This window comes from Lampetra fluviatilis, chromosome 14 (assembly GCF_964198595.1).
Source record: "Lampetra fluviatilis chromosome 14, kcLamFluv1.1, whole genome shotgun sequence".
NCBI classification, from domain to species: Eukaryota; Metazoa; Chordata; class Hyperoartia; order Petromyzontiformes; family Petromyzontidae; genus Lampetra; species Lampetra fluviatilis.
In genome coordinates, this window is record NC_136288.1 from 7,252,930 (window position 1) to 7,267,089 (window position 14,160).

The window sequence follows — 14,160 nt, forward strand, 5'->3', positions numbered from 1 at the left end:
TAAAATAAAATAAAAAATAAAATGAAAATCACGACGTTTCGGAGGCAACACAAGCTTCCGTCTTCAGGTGGAACCGTCACAGCTGTGACGGTTTGACAGCTGTGACGGTTTGACAGCTGTGACGGTTTGACAGCTGTGACGGTTTGACAGCTGTGACGGTTTGACAGCTGTGACGGTTTCACAGCTGTGACGGTTTCACAGCTGTGACGGTTTCACAGCTGTGACGGTTTCACAGCTGTGACGGTTTCACAGCTGTGACGGTTTCACAGCTGTGACGGTTTCACCTGAAGACGGAAGCTTGTGTTGCCTCCGAAACGTCGTGATTTTATTTTATATTTTACTTTTATTAATTTTAATTTTAACTTTTTTACCTACGTGACTTTACCGAAAAAACCTAAGAATATGAATCCTTGCAGTCACGAAAGCTTCAAATCTAGAATGTTTGTAACTCATTCACTGGTCAATAGTATTCACTTTGTTTAGTGTATGATGGATTACATTCTTAACAGTAAACATATGCTTGAATTGATGGGAAAATTGATTAAAATGCTTCCAATCAGATCGGTTGATCGGACGGTGGTGTCATCAGCCCATCATGATGTGACACGATTCAAGAGCAATCCGATTATAAGCATCTAATTATTTTTTTAAATCACATGCGATACGATTCTAATCCTATCCATTTTTGTTCCCGTATACAAAAAAAATCTATGTGTCAGCCTGTAGCTTGAATGCAATACCAACAAATACAATTATGTTTTTTAAACTAATTGGCATTCAAAGAGTTTTAAGTCCCAGTTATAATGAAATAAATTAACAGGTACATAATGTGCGGCGTCTGTGTTTATAGGTCTTTAGAGTTTCATTGTTGCTGCTGTTCCCAAGATAATTTAATAAGTACCGTACTATACAATAACATATTTTTTTTTATAATTCAAGATTTGACATTTTTTTTCTGGTGAGATTAAATTTACACATCAATGTATTCTCTCTCTATAGTTAGAAACAGTCATTTTTTATGACACGCATACATGCATTGACAAAGATCCCCCATATAGCCTGTAGCAGACTTGGGGCAAGTGCTGTTAGTGAGCACCTATGAAGACCTGAACGGCACATGAGGGGGTGGATGGCCAGCACCACGCCCAGCCGCCTTTGTCTCCCTAGTGGCAATGTTTACACATAACGCTAGGTACTCATTTGATGCTGAGTGGACCTAGGAGAGGCCCAGGACTAGTTCAGATAATTGTCACTAGTGTTAGCCGTGAGCGGGAATCGATCTCGATACGCCACGTCCATAGCGCAGCGCGCTAACCGCTACACTACCCCTCCACACACATGCTTTAACGCACACATATTCTCACACACACTTGCAATAAAGATGTCCTATTTTTTCATCATCCACTGGTGAGACACGCGTTGTCAGCAAGCGCTTATTAAAGATGTCAAAAAACATACCCTGTCACAAGTGAACCCTGCCATGTTATCGATGGTTACAATTTGTAGTGCAGTGTAATCGGGGGACTGTATTGTCTTGGTGTGGTCTTTGATTGTTGTTGTTGTTTTTTCTGTCTTGCCAGAGCTTGCATTTGGTCTTGGTGGGTCTGCCGGAGTTTGTGTACGAGTGCAATTTGTACTTCCATGCTGTATTTACATATATTTTGTATAGTGACTTGCCTACCTTACTTGCTGACCTGCTCCTACTGTAAACAATTGCTTAATCAGATTCCTCCTCTAGGACAAATAAAGATTCTGATTCTGAAGTGGATATGTAAGCCTACTGATGCTCACACGCATCTCCAAGTGCTCAATTATGTTATGGTTAAGTCGACATAGGAGTTGCCCAGGTCAGGGCCAAATGCCATGCGTCATTACTTTGACTCCCTGACTCGAGATTAAACTCAGGTTGCTGGAATCTGAGCATCTCGAACGGACCACTGCACTTCTGCTCGTCACACACCCACACGCAAAATATATATATACAGTAAAGGCAATATGACCAAAGGCTTTCACTCGAGTAAGTAATTTTAAACAAGCACCACTTGCCAGCAGTTGGAATAATGCAGTTGGCCAGGCGGGCCAAGTTAAAGCCCTCTTTAGAGAGCGGCACGGGTCGTCCTTAAGGGCCACGGTGAGGGCAGCGTGACGCTGGAATGGGAGGTGGGAGGAGGGGAGGCCTCCTGCCTCGTTCTCAAATGCCTCTCACCTCAATCCCACACTACCCCCCCCCCCCCCCCATTGCTGTAGTCGGGCGCTGAGCAACGGAACGAGACCGGTGCGAGGCAGGCGAGCGTGCGGCGGCCACTAGAAAGGCGCACCGCGTTTCGTACGCGAGCTGACCCCGTCGTAAAATCGCAACAAAAGTTAACGGAGGTTTACGTCGGGAACCCCTCCCGTGCGCTTCACCCGCTAAATGTTTCCCAAAATAAACGGCCGCATTGCAAGTCCTCCTGGCTGCGACGACATGCCGAGCGTTCAGTCACGAGCGGCGAGGAGGAGCCGTTGTTGAGGTCGGCCCCGTAGTTAGACGACACGTTGTTGACTGCGCGCGTGGGCTGCTTGGCCACGACCCTTCTGCTGCTGCTGCTGCCGCTGGCGACGACGATGTCTCTTCGAAGTGCGACCGTGGGTCGCTGATCCGGAGCCCAGAGTCTACAACCTCCCGCGGGCCCTCGACGCCGTTCCCGCGCCTCGCCGAGATGTCCGACGCTCTGTCCGCCAGTTCCGCGTCGACGGTCCAGTCGAGTGGGAACAGGGTCCTGCACTTGGCGAGCCGGGGAGAATGGTCGGCCGTGGAGCAAGCCCTGAGGGGCATGGACCGCGGGGCCACCGAGCTGGGCCACGTGGACGAGGTACGCGCTTGTGCGGTGGGTGGCACTGTGGCTGTCGGGAGGTGTTTGGTAGCCCTCAACACATTTAGACATGGCTAAGAGAAACGCACAACATTTTAGACAAAAAAATTATATTGGTGAATATATGTCTGCGTGTGTTTTGAGTCTTGCTCTTGAACAAGATGACAGAGCCTTCAAATAGCAAAGGAGAGCACAAACAGTAGGCTCAATTCTGAGTCAATAATAATAAACTCGGTTTTCTGAAGCACAATTTGCACAAGGTCTCAAAGCAGCCAGTGGTTGTCGTGGAGTCGACAGTCGTAGTGCAGCGGATCTCCTTTCATCGGCGCCGAGCTGTGGGTGAACTCCACGGATCCCTCTCTGTAATCTCACCAGAAACCATCAGGAACCATTCACCAGTGGGACCCCTGCAAGTTCTACAGTGCCTGGTGGGTGGCGCCAGCCAGCGGCACGGCCACTGCGGGGTGGGCACAGGGAACTATAAAGTATTAACAAAATTCTATCACTATGAACTTTTTTTTTTCATGAGGGAAAGGTTCACTAAGTTATATAGCTCTTTTTCAGACGCGAACTGGTCACGAATGATAGCTCAATGAAGTGGCTTATCAAGTGGAAATGTATAACGGCCAAATACTCTCAACGCATGTTTCTAAATGTGGAGGGTAAAACTGGAGGGCCCGGTGAAAAATCCACACGACCATGGGGTGAACACGCAAACTCCAAATATACAGGCGTCGGGTCGGAATTGAACCCACGACCTCCTGTATACCAGGTGAGGTCGTTAACATCTCACCGTTGTGGCGCCCACACACTTCAACGACGTCTCTCAGGCGCGTCCGCCCGTCCCGTTGCACCGCGGACATCGTAGCGCACGCGAATAACAGGCCCCGGCTCAAGACGGTCATTCCTTTCTCGAGTGGTGGTTGCTAACTCTGGAGGTTTGGTAACCTGAATAAAGCATTGTGGGAAGGCGATACTGAATTGGTCATCCAATGGGTATAGTGGCCCCCACCATGGGAACGTGGAATTTATGCCACTAGCACAGCCACCAATTGACATGATCACCGCCGAACACTGATTTAAGCAGACACATTGGGATTTGACAATCTGGCCAAGTTTGGTGCAGGTAGACACATTGCAGTTGTGTCAAGTGAGGGACATTAACAATAGCAAGTGGGGATGGCATAAATGCGTCAAGTATCCTGAACCAGTGTTGGAAATTCCACATTGTCATGGTAGGTACCAGTTTACCAAAGCCAGAGCTGGCTTCTTAGTTCCTAGCAAGTGATGATGGCGAGGAATTTGGACTCATGTTTGAGATGCCAAAGCTGCTCCTACAAACGTGAGCGATAATTTACACCTAAATATACAGAGCATTATTATTATTATTACTCTGGCTTATAGCGACACCGTACATATATCCACGGAAGTAAACTGATGATTTGAACAATGGCACTTGTTCACAGCAGTGAGAGAGAGAGCCTTGTAGCCTCGCATATTCAGTTTATTTCAGTCCTGAAGTGAGGTTTTCTTACCGCGAGCATTTGTGTGCAAATACCAACCGAAACTCCCACCTGAATATATTTAATGCATAATAGTTGATCACTTTGACATATTATATATGCACACACTGCAGTAATACAAGTGCCGTATAAGATAGTTGTACGTAGTGCATACAAACTCAGGGTGACTACATAATCACTTGTGAGCTCAAAGCCTCCTGATTGTTTAACAGTCGTTGTCCTGTACAGAGACTCGCTCCCGCCACAGGAATGTGGAATTTCCACCACTGGCTCAGGGCCACCACGATGGACGAGCTGAATCGTGGCGAACTTTTCCTTTCCTATTTATGTTTTGTTGAACACGGGGCCTGGCAGCACACGGCACGATTAAACTTGTCAAGGACGAGACTCGATGCGCGTCGCTTTGATGTAACGATGCCATCAGAGCTTGGAGAAAAAGAAAAGTGACGAATGGATGGAATTGTTAATTGCGGCTGCAGCGGGAGGGGAATGAGCAAGCGAGTGACGCGAGGTGGCCTGCAGGGTTGGTGGTGGTGGAGTCCAGCCCTGCATGGACGGATTTGGGAGTCTAAGAGAGCAAGCAGAGGGATCAATGAGTGAAGTTCACTGGAACAGTAACCATGGTAGTAGCGATAGTAGGGTGATAAGGACGTGATTACTGGTGGTCATTCGCCTCCTTGTGAGTACACGCACAACCCGTGCGGTGTGCGCGTGTGTGAACTCGCTGCACGGAGAATCTATTCGGAATTCAATCACCCAGCAGCGGTAGCCGTGCGTCCCGCACTTATTAACGTGCGGCCAAAGTGTCCCCTTGCCTGGCACCAGCTGTGCCATCCAGCACGCAGGCACACACAAGACAAAGATCCCCCGTATAGCCTTTAACGGACTATTGGGGGGGGGTGGCAAGTGCTGTTTTTGGGCATGGCTGGCGACGGGGTGCGTGGCCCAGCAACACGTGCGGGCCGCCTTTGTCTCCCACCTCGTGGATGTTTGAACACTTCCACCGGCGGCTCAGGGTTTGCTCATCTTGTGGGCGAGGACCGGTTCGGGCAAAGCACGCGGGCGCACACTGACTCGCTCACACACACACCATACGCACACATACACACCACACACACAACACCACACACACACAATCACACACCACACACACCACACACACCACACACATACACACCACACACACACATCCACACAACACATACACACCACACACACACCCCACACACACCATACACACACAACACACACACAGAACACGCACACACTCACACACACAACACGCACACAACACGCACACACACAACACACACGCAGACACACACACAACACGCACACACACAACTCCCTCGCTCTCCCAAGCGCCGCGCGTTTACCCCCCTGTAGCGCTAAGAAATCAAAACTGTCGCTCCGCGTGTTGAGAAGAAGCTTTGCCCGCAGCAACCCCCCCCCACCACCACAGCGTTGAGCAGCCATGCGTTACACACAGCTTGTTGGGAAGTGCCACCATCTCCACACAGAGCCAGCGGTGCCTCTGTGTGCGCGCACACACACGCACACACACGCACGCACACACGCACACACGCACGGGCACACACGCGCACACACACACACACACGCGCACACACGCGCGTGTATGTGCGTGTGTGTGTGCGCGTGTGGAGGAAGCGAAATTTACAATCGAGACGAATCCGCGTCTCGTCGAGGCGGCGTATTGTTCAACGGCCAGGGGGGGGGGGCTCGGCAAGCGGAAGAACGGGCAGCGAACATTTTCTTCGAATTCGCTCGAAGCGCAACAACAACAACAATAAAAACGACAACACGCCGACGGCGACATTTTTCGAGAGTCGCAAGGCGGTCCTGGTTGAATAACGTCAAACAGTACTTTTCGGCGCACGCACGATGATGTGCAATGCCGCGTTACAAATCATCGTCGGGCAGGTTCGACGTTCACCGCTAATTATCGAAACGAATTCGGAGTTTTTTTTGTTCACAACTTGGCAACGGTTATTATGAGTGTCGGGGAGCCACGAAGCGGTCCTGAAAGAGCCTTCTTCATTCAGCTCCGGAGCTGCAGGTTGCCGCCGGCCCCCGTTCATGACAATCGCAGTGCGCTCACCAAAACGGGCAGTGAGAAATATACAAGCGACGAATGTGTGATACAATTGTTTTCTATATATACAATCATACACGGCACCGCTGCATATACAATAAAAGAAAGTGGTGATACTCCAAGTGCATCTCTGATGAAATGAGCACGCGGTTTGATTAATCTCCGTCGGAAAAACAAATCCAGTGCTGAAAATTCCACGTTCCTGTGACAAGGGCTAGTTTGTCCATAGATAACCACTTTTCAGACAATGGTACTACCCATGCAATGAAGTCTGAAGGCATGATCACCCAACACGATTCCCAAAACAGAATAAAAATATTTAAACTACACCAGTGCAATGCTAATGTTATCTGATTGTACATATTCTTCTGAAATGCTCGTGTATAACTGTAAAAAAGCTTCAAATACCTTGCACTTAGCACCAAATCTAACCGTCCGGCAATGCAAAGTTAATAGGAGTTCGCAGGAATTTTTGCAGTTGTTGCGGACTATGAGAGTCGCGGATAAGAGGATTGCGGATTACTCTTTGGTTCTTTCGGTAAAGTCACGTATAAAGATAAAATAAAAAAAATAAAAATAATAGCATTATTTTATCTTTCTACGTGACTTTACCGAAAGAACCAAAGAGTAATTCCTGCAGTCACGAAAGCTCCAAATTTAAGAAGGATTGCGGATTATGGGAGTCACGGCGAATAGGATTGCGGATAAGATGAATTCTGTATTATGTCCTAGACCCACCACTACTGCTACTTGTGAATACTCAACACACCTGGAAATAGTGGTGATTGTTTTTAGTATGGCCTGGTATATAACCTGGAAGTTATTCCGTGAATGTAGCGATTCTCACTATAATTGCAGGCAGTGCTTTTGTGAACATTAGGAAGATACTCGTTTGCTTACGTTAATGCAGTAGTACAATGTTCATTGTGTCGTATTTAAACACACATGACGACTCAATGTGTGCATATGAAAGACATGGTGCCTTTATTTTCTTACATTCTTACCAAAAAATGCAATTCAAAATAGTTTGCCTTTTTATATTTCACGTTTTATAACTGTCATATTTCTATGCAAATAACACACACTATCAGAGACTAGTTGTATTCACAAATGCAGTATTGTGATTGACGCACGTATATGATATCATATGTATTGAGCTTGAGATTAGTCTGTATTGATAAATAAAAATGACAAACTGGACATGTTTTCGGTTTCCCAGCTAGCTATACCTATATACAGTTTATAATAGATACAAATATCAATATATTGTGAAGATTAAATGCTGTTTATAAAAGCCCCTTCATGCATCCATTATACGCAGGCCACATGTACTTTGATGTGTATCGGTAAGCCACTGACAATCAGAGATCACTCCTTCTCCTCTGCTGTGACCACATTCAGGAACTCCCTCCTCCAGCCACCTGTGCTGTACACTCCCTGCCGCTGTTCCAGTTCAAGCTCAAGGCTCTCCTCTTCTGCCTACGATTATATATCTTCTCATACAAATACATATACCACACGCACACTGTTTTTGTACACCACCGTGAAGATGCAGTTCCATTTAGACACCTAAATAAATATACGTTGTGACGCACGGTATCATCTTCGGCTTCAATTATGATCGATGGTGTCTTCGACATGCCCTGCCAAGTTGTGGTCGGACTCAGGCCACATGAATTGTCAACTCGTCTGAATTATGACGCTTTGGCACGCATTCAACCGTGCGCCTAAATCTTAAGCGCAGCGGGGGCTTCCGTTGAAGTGGCTGACATGTGACAAACTGAACCGTTGTGGGGCCCCTTACATCTTTCATATGTCTCGCATGTGCGCGCTTGTGCCATGTGTGCCTCGTAGAACCCGGCAGTTTCGACGGACCCTGCAGAACTGTGAGTGCTCAATAGATGCCATTGAGTTCAGTCGCTACGTACACAGTCCGTGTATCTCTTTGCTGGTCAATCCACAGCTGGACAGACGGCCTCCCCACGCAGTCGCGGGTCGTGGGGGTTATTTCACCATATTTCACCACGCTGGTCGGTGCGGATTGGTTTAGACAGGAATCTTAGACGTGGGAGCACCCAGCTTTCCAGGTTCAACCCTGTCAAGTTCCCGAGATCTGACGAGACCAGGCAAATTCCGGGTGATTTTGTCATCGGCCCAGTGCTGGAGTCATTACAGAACTCACATTCCATATTTATATGTTGAGGGGGGGGGGGGTCAAATTTTCTGGAGAACAACCACTGTTCACTTCTCATGAAGTGGTACTTTCTTTATTAACTCTGGAGGGATTATGGGCTCAGTTGGCTCCTGACTGTGGTTTGTTTAACGCACAAGTTGTACAGAGTTATAGACAATCTAGATTTGAAGCTTTCGTGACTGCAGGAATCCATACTCTTTTGTTCTTTCGGTAAAGTCACGTAATCGTCATCAGGTAGGACAACCACATCAGGAAAAAAACTGCTTCTTGCTGTGGTTGTCCCACCTGACGACGATTGCTTGTGTTGCGATCGAAACGCCGTGATCTATTATTTTTCTACCTACGTGACTTTACCGAAAGAACCAAAGAGTATGAGTTATAGACATTTGAGGTGTGCCTTGGTATCATTTTTCATGATGCAATAACCGTTTTGACGACGTGACAATTCGAATGGCATCAGCCCAGTAAACATGCAGCGTTGTTCCAATGTCCAGGTCCAACGTTCATCGACATTGGCCCAACGTTTTCATGTTTACAGGAAGATCCCCCCATATTGTCCTAATTGCATCATGCATTTTTTTTAATAGGCAACACTGCAGATGGTCTTTGCTGGGCTTCCAGTACGAACAGAGAGATTGACTTAGAAATCCTCCTGCAGTAATGAATTCAGCATAATCCCACATTGAGTCGTCTAAGCATTGTGACGTTACAATCTACAATGCTTACAATGCATATTCTGGTAGCTACACAAGAGGGAAATGAAGAAAACATTTCTGCGAGTAGTCTCGGTTAACTTGAATTTGTGATGCAGGAAAAAAACTAACGTTTAATGAGTCGTATAGCTATTTATTTAGAGCTTTCGTTATTGTGTTTATCATTTCACAACTATTCCATCGGATAATAATGTTTTCTTAAATCGCAATTATTGAGATATTTTGCAGAAACAAATGATATGATTAAAGTGGACCTTATATCGAATAGTATACCATAATATAGTAAGGCCATTTCATGGCAACCACGCACTCGCAAGACGCTGTAAAACCGGCAGCAGTACGACGTTCGCATTATTGGTTTCAGTTTTTAATTTAAGAAGAGCACACGTTGTGCTGATCTAAAATTGTTTGCTGCACGCATATATTGACACCGAAGCGAGAATTAATGGTCGAATCTATTTAATTCATGACCACCCTATCACTCACACGATATCGTCACTATGGTGGGAGATTTGTGAAATGTTTCAGGCTGCACTGTTAATTCATAAGATTTATTTTTTTATTTTTCGACGATAAAAAAAAGACAACAAAGGCAGAGTGAGCCTCGTGGTGGCTTTATGAGCCCTGTGCGACATGAGCCTCAACGGGACGCAGCTCCCACAGCAGGACAGAGGAGAAGCGGGGACATCGTGGAACCCACTGTGATGTCATCAAGAAAATACGCAATGTTACGTGTGTATGTACGTTGAACTTCTTTCGCACCGTACGTAGCCAGGCGTGCTAATAGGAGGTGCGGGGGAAGGACAACAAACTAAACACAAAAAGGAGTTCTAAAGAAATTCGTTTTCATTCTCGGTTTAAAATTGCATAACTCAGCGCATCTGTAGCGCACGATGCAGTGGCCGTATTTGATGGTAAACCAAAAACAGCTGCTATGACCAGAGTTCGTGTGATGGTGCAGTTTATGCTCCTTGACGAGATCAGCAAGGTAGTGTGGTTCATATCTGGCAAGCACGTTGTTTCGTGTAATGAGTGCGAACACAACATACCAGAGTATTTTTTTTCAAGGCATTGAAAATGTTGTAGATTCTTTATTCTGGCAAAGCGCCTGATGAAGCTGGTTGTAATCACGAGCGAAACGTCGTACTCAAATTGTAAATGTTGAGGGTTTACTTTCCAGCACACCGGTGTGCTGAAGTAGCAATTAATTGGCACGTTTGTTCACGTGACACACCTTACCAATTGGCGGTTTTTGGTGGTGGTGGGTTAATTAAACATTTATATTTATGCGATATAACCCAAAAACCTTTATTTTTTATTATTATCAAAGATTCAATAGTATTCACTCAACCATGGATAAAGAGGAGTTACCAATTTACACGTGTCTTCTTAGATCTGTTTTTGTTTTGTTTGTTTTTACATTTAGATTGTATTTATTTCAGCAGGGCCCACTGAGATGCCATGCTCTATTTCATTGGTGACCTGCAACGGTACAGATTGTATTATACAATTAGATAAATGGTCAGAAATGTATATCCTTACTTTGTAAATGTGAAAACACTGACTCGGGTTCATGAATGCAAATGAATGTAACTCCTTTACCACCTTCTTCGTTCGAGGAGGCGAGACACTGTGACCTGAACAGCTAAGGTGCAGCCCTGCATTTGCTGGCCCATGTTTGGCCTACTCTTCCACGCTGGCCAGATTTCTTAAAAGAGATGGGAGTACCCACGCTTTACCCCAGCACACACGACCTGCCAAGGGTGGTATACCCTAACCCTTTGTACGATGAAACTTTGCCATTGTTTCAACTTCTGCGCCGGCAGATAGAACCGGCGACTTCTTGATTGCAAATCCAACGTGCTGACCTTTACACCATGGCAAAAGCCTTATCATGAACAACGTGTTTACGTTAACTTCAGGTGTCTATTATATATTTGTAATAATTACGTGGAACTAACAATAATATCACGCAACTTATATTTATCCAGCCAAGTTAAACGATGGTTAAAGTGCTCAACACGTAACTCACAGGAGTCAATACGAGGAATAACACTTTGTGATGAGCCAAAAGTGATTGTTCGAGGGCGATAATTGCCCCCTGCCATAGGAATGTGTAATTTCCACCGTGGATTCCGGGCCTTCAATGGCATTGACCAACAATCCATGCATGGAACAGGTACACACTTTTTTGACTACGTGAAATAGAGATATTACCACAACTGGCACGAATGTTATTCCCAGCACCGCATTGCTAACCGTCATAACGATAACAATGCGTATTACATGAACGTGTCTTCTGCAGGACTCAGGATTAACCCCCTTCATGATCGCGGTGAAGGATAACAAGATCACTGTGGTTGATCGCCTCCTTGATCTGGGAGTCAACCTCGGTGACCGCTCAAAGGTAAGGGCAGTTGAACAGCAGAATATCCCTAACACGTAGTAACACCCATGACGTCACTGAAATATCTGAATATATATAGAGGACCACAGAGCTTGGGCAATTGATGATGCCGGCTCACTGCCGAGCTGACGTCCACCTGCCTGTCACTACTTGTGCCTCCGAGTCATGCTCCATTTTAAGGAGTGAGCAAATATTGTGCATGTTAGAAGTTTAAATGATTGTTGTTGTTGTTGTTGTTGAAAGTTTATGGTGATTAAAACAAACTGAAAACTCAGTTTATGTTTTTAAATGTTATCTGATATGGTTCATAGACATGGCCATTAAAACAATGGACACAAACTAAGAATTGCGCAAAGAATCATGGAGAGATGCATGCTTGGAATTACATTCAATGAAAGTAAGAGGGATACATGGATTATATAACATACACAGGTTAAAGGCATGATTACAACTGTTAAAAAAAATTATGTGGGCTTGGGCAGGACACGTCAATAAAGGGGATGGTGGCCAATGGACAAGAGTAGTTACAGAGTAGCAGATAAGTAATGGATTTCATCTGAGAGGCCGTCCACCTAAGAGATGGAGCAGTGAAATCAGTTAATGTGCAGGTGCTGGTCGGATTGATATATTGCGAGGTCGTGGAAGATGGTGATGGCTTGGGGAGGCCTTCATTCAGCAGTGGATTGACCATGGCTGATGATGATAATTTAAAAAACCTCACTGTTCATAACAAGCATTTTTTCATATTTTGTTGCGTTAAAACTTTAACATATGGAACAACGTTTCTTAAGTCTCTAAAGATTTAAACATTAGGAAATCATGAATCATGAATGAGTCATTTCAAAACTAACGTTTGTTGTGGGGTTGTTTGATGATACTTTACCTTTTTGTAGGGACTGACTCAGAGACACTAAAAGTAGGAGGCACTCTGTTTATTAACACGGCCTGACAGTAACATTTAGTAACTACGGCTCCCAGTCAGGACAGCTGGTAGACTGCCTGACTGACGACGCCGAAACGGTGAAGACTCCGGCAGCAGCACGACGGGAATCCCCCCACTCCACACGACAGCCCCGAGGTCCCCTCCCGGGGCCCCTTTTATACTGTCACCGTGGCCTGGCTCCGCCCCTGGCCACGCCCCCCTTCTGGAACCTACCAGCGGGTTCTCAATGTGCCCCTTCCGTAACCTTTCCCCAAGATCCTTCCCTGATATATCACGTGACCTGCTGTCAGCCAGGGCTGCTGTAAGCTGCATATCCCCTTCCCTGCCAGCAGCCAGCGCTATGCTGCTACATGACCGATTCTATGTCACTACATATTCTTAGGTTTTTTCGGTAAAGTCACGTAGGTAAAACATTAATCCTTGCAGTCACGAAAGCGTCAAATCTAGAATTATGTCACTACATTTGTGCAGGCTGGTGTGGATACCTAAATTATGATTTTAGTGCAGTTCTGCTGGAAGTAGTGGTGGTGGTGAATGTGGTAGTGTGCCTGCTAGTGTGGTGGTGATTGTGGTGGTATGGTTGCTGGTGATTGAGGTGGTTTTTGTTGGTGGTTAGCACGGTTGGCTACGTACGGTGCGAAAGAAGTTCAACATATATCTATGGTTGTGGTTGTTGGTGATGGAATGTTTGTAGTGGCAGTGGCGTCGTCGTAGTTATGGGTGGTAGTGTTGGTGGGTTTAAAGAAATACACTTCAAAGAGGGTCACAGTCAATTGGCTGGTTCGGTGTGCTGGGTGTGGGTACACCCATATCTGGGCGAACATGGAAAAGTAGGACAAATACTCTCTAGATTCTAGAGAGGCTCTTCCTCTATCGGAGGCCTTCCCATCTGCAGTGGCATGAAATGCATTTCTTTAGAACCGCCGTTTGTGTTTAGTTTGTTGTCCTTCCCCCGCACCTCCGATAAGCATGGTTGTCTATGTACGGTGCGAAAGAAGTTCACCATACATATATACACACGAGCAATAGCAGGGCTGCACCCTTACCGTTTACCTTCATGTGTCGAGTGCAAAGATGGTAAATGTCAAAAGGAGGTTTTTTTTGTTGTTGCAAAGGCAATCGAGATGAAGAGAGGCACTCTCTCGTCTTGGGCGCGGCGTTTACGCGTCAAATGGAGGGTTGCCGAGGGCCCGCGTGAAGCCGCCACTTGTGCGCAATAAATAAGCCGTGCGTGCCTCAGCCTCCCGAGCCTCGAGTGTAGCCCACCTCAGCGCAAAGAGAGAGGGGCCCACTTCACGGCTTGCTCCGGAGACGTGGGCAAAAATTGTTTTCATTTTATTCAGCCCCCTCCTCCCCCTCTCTCTCTCGAACATCTTTTAGACGAAGCAAACACAGTAGCAGTGTACGATTTAATC

At 46.1% G+C, this 14,160-nt stretch overlaps 1 protein-coding gene across 2 annotated transcripts in view; it reads left to right on the forward strand.

Annotated features, from left to right (window-relative positions):
- Window positions 1-2,240: 2,240 nt before the first annotated feature.
- LOC144935843 (uncharacterized) overlaps window positions 2,241-14,160 on the forward strand; it is an 82,116-nt gene continuing 70,196 nt past the window's right edge. For both annotated transcript variants that reach the window (XM_078862651.1, XM_078862652.1), the window contains exons 1-2: window positions 2,241-2,852; window positions 11,701-11,802. In XM_078862651.1, coding sequence (XP_078718777.1) covers window positions 2,700-2,852; window positions 11,701-11,802 — 255 coding nt within the window. In that variant the 5' untranslated portion in view covers window positions 2,241-2,699. The remainder of the gene's footprint in view (window positions 2,853-11,700; window positions 11,803-14,160) is intronic.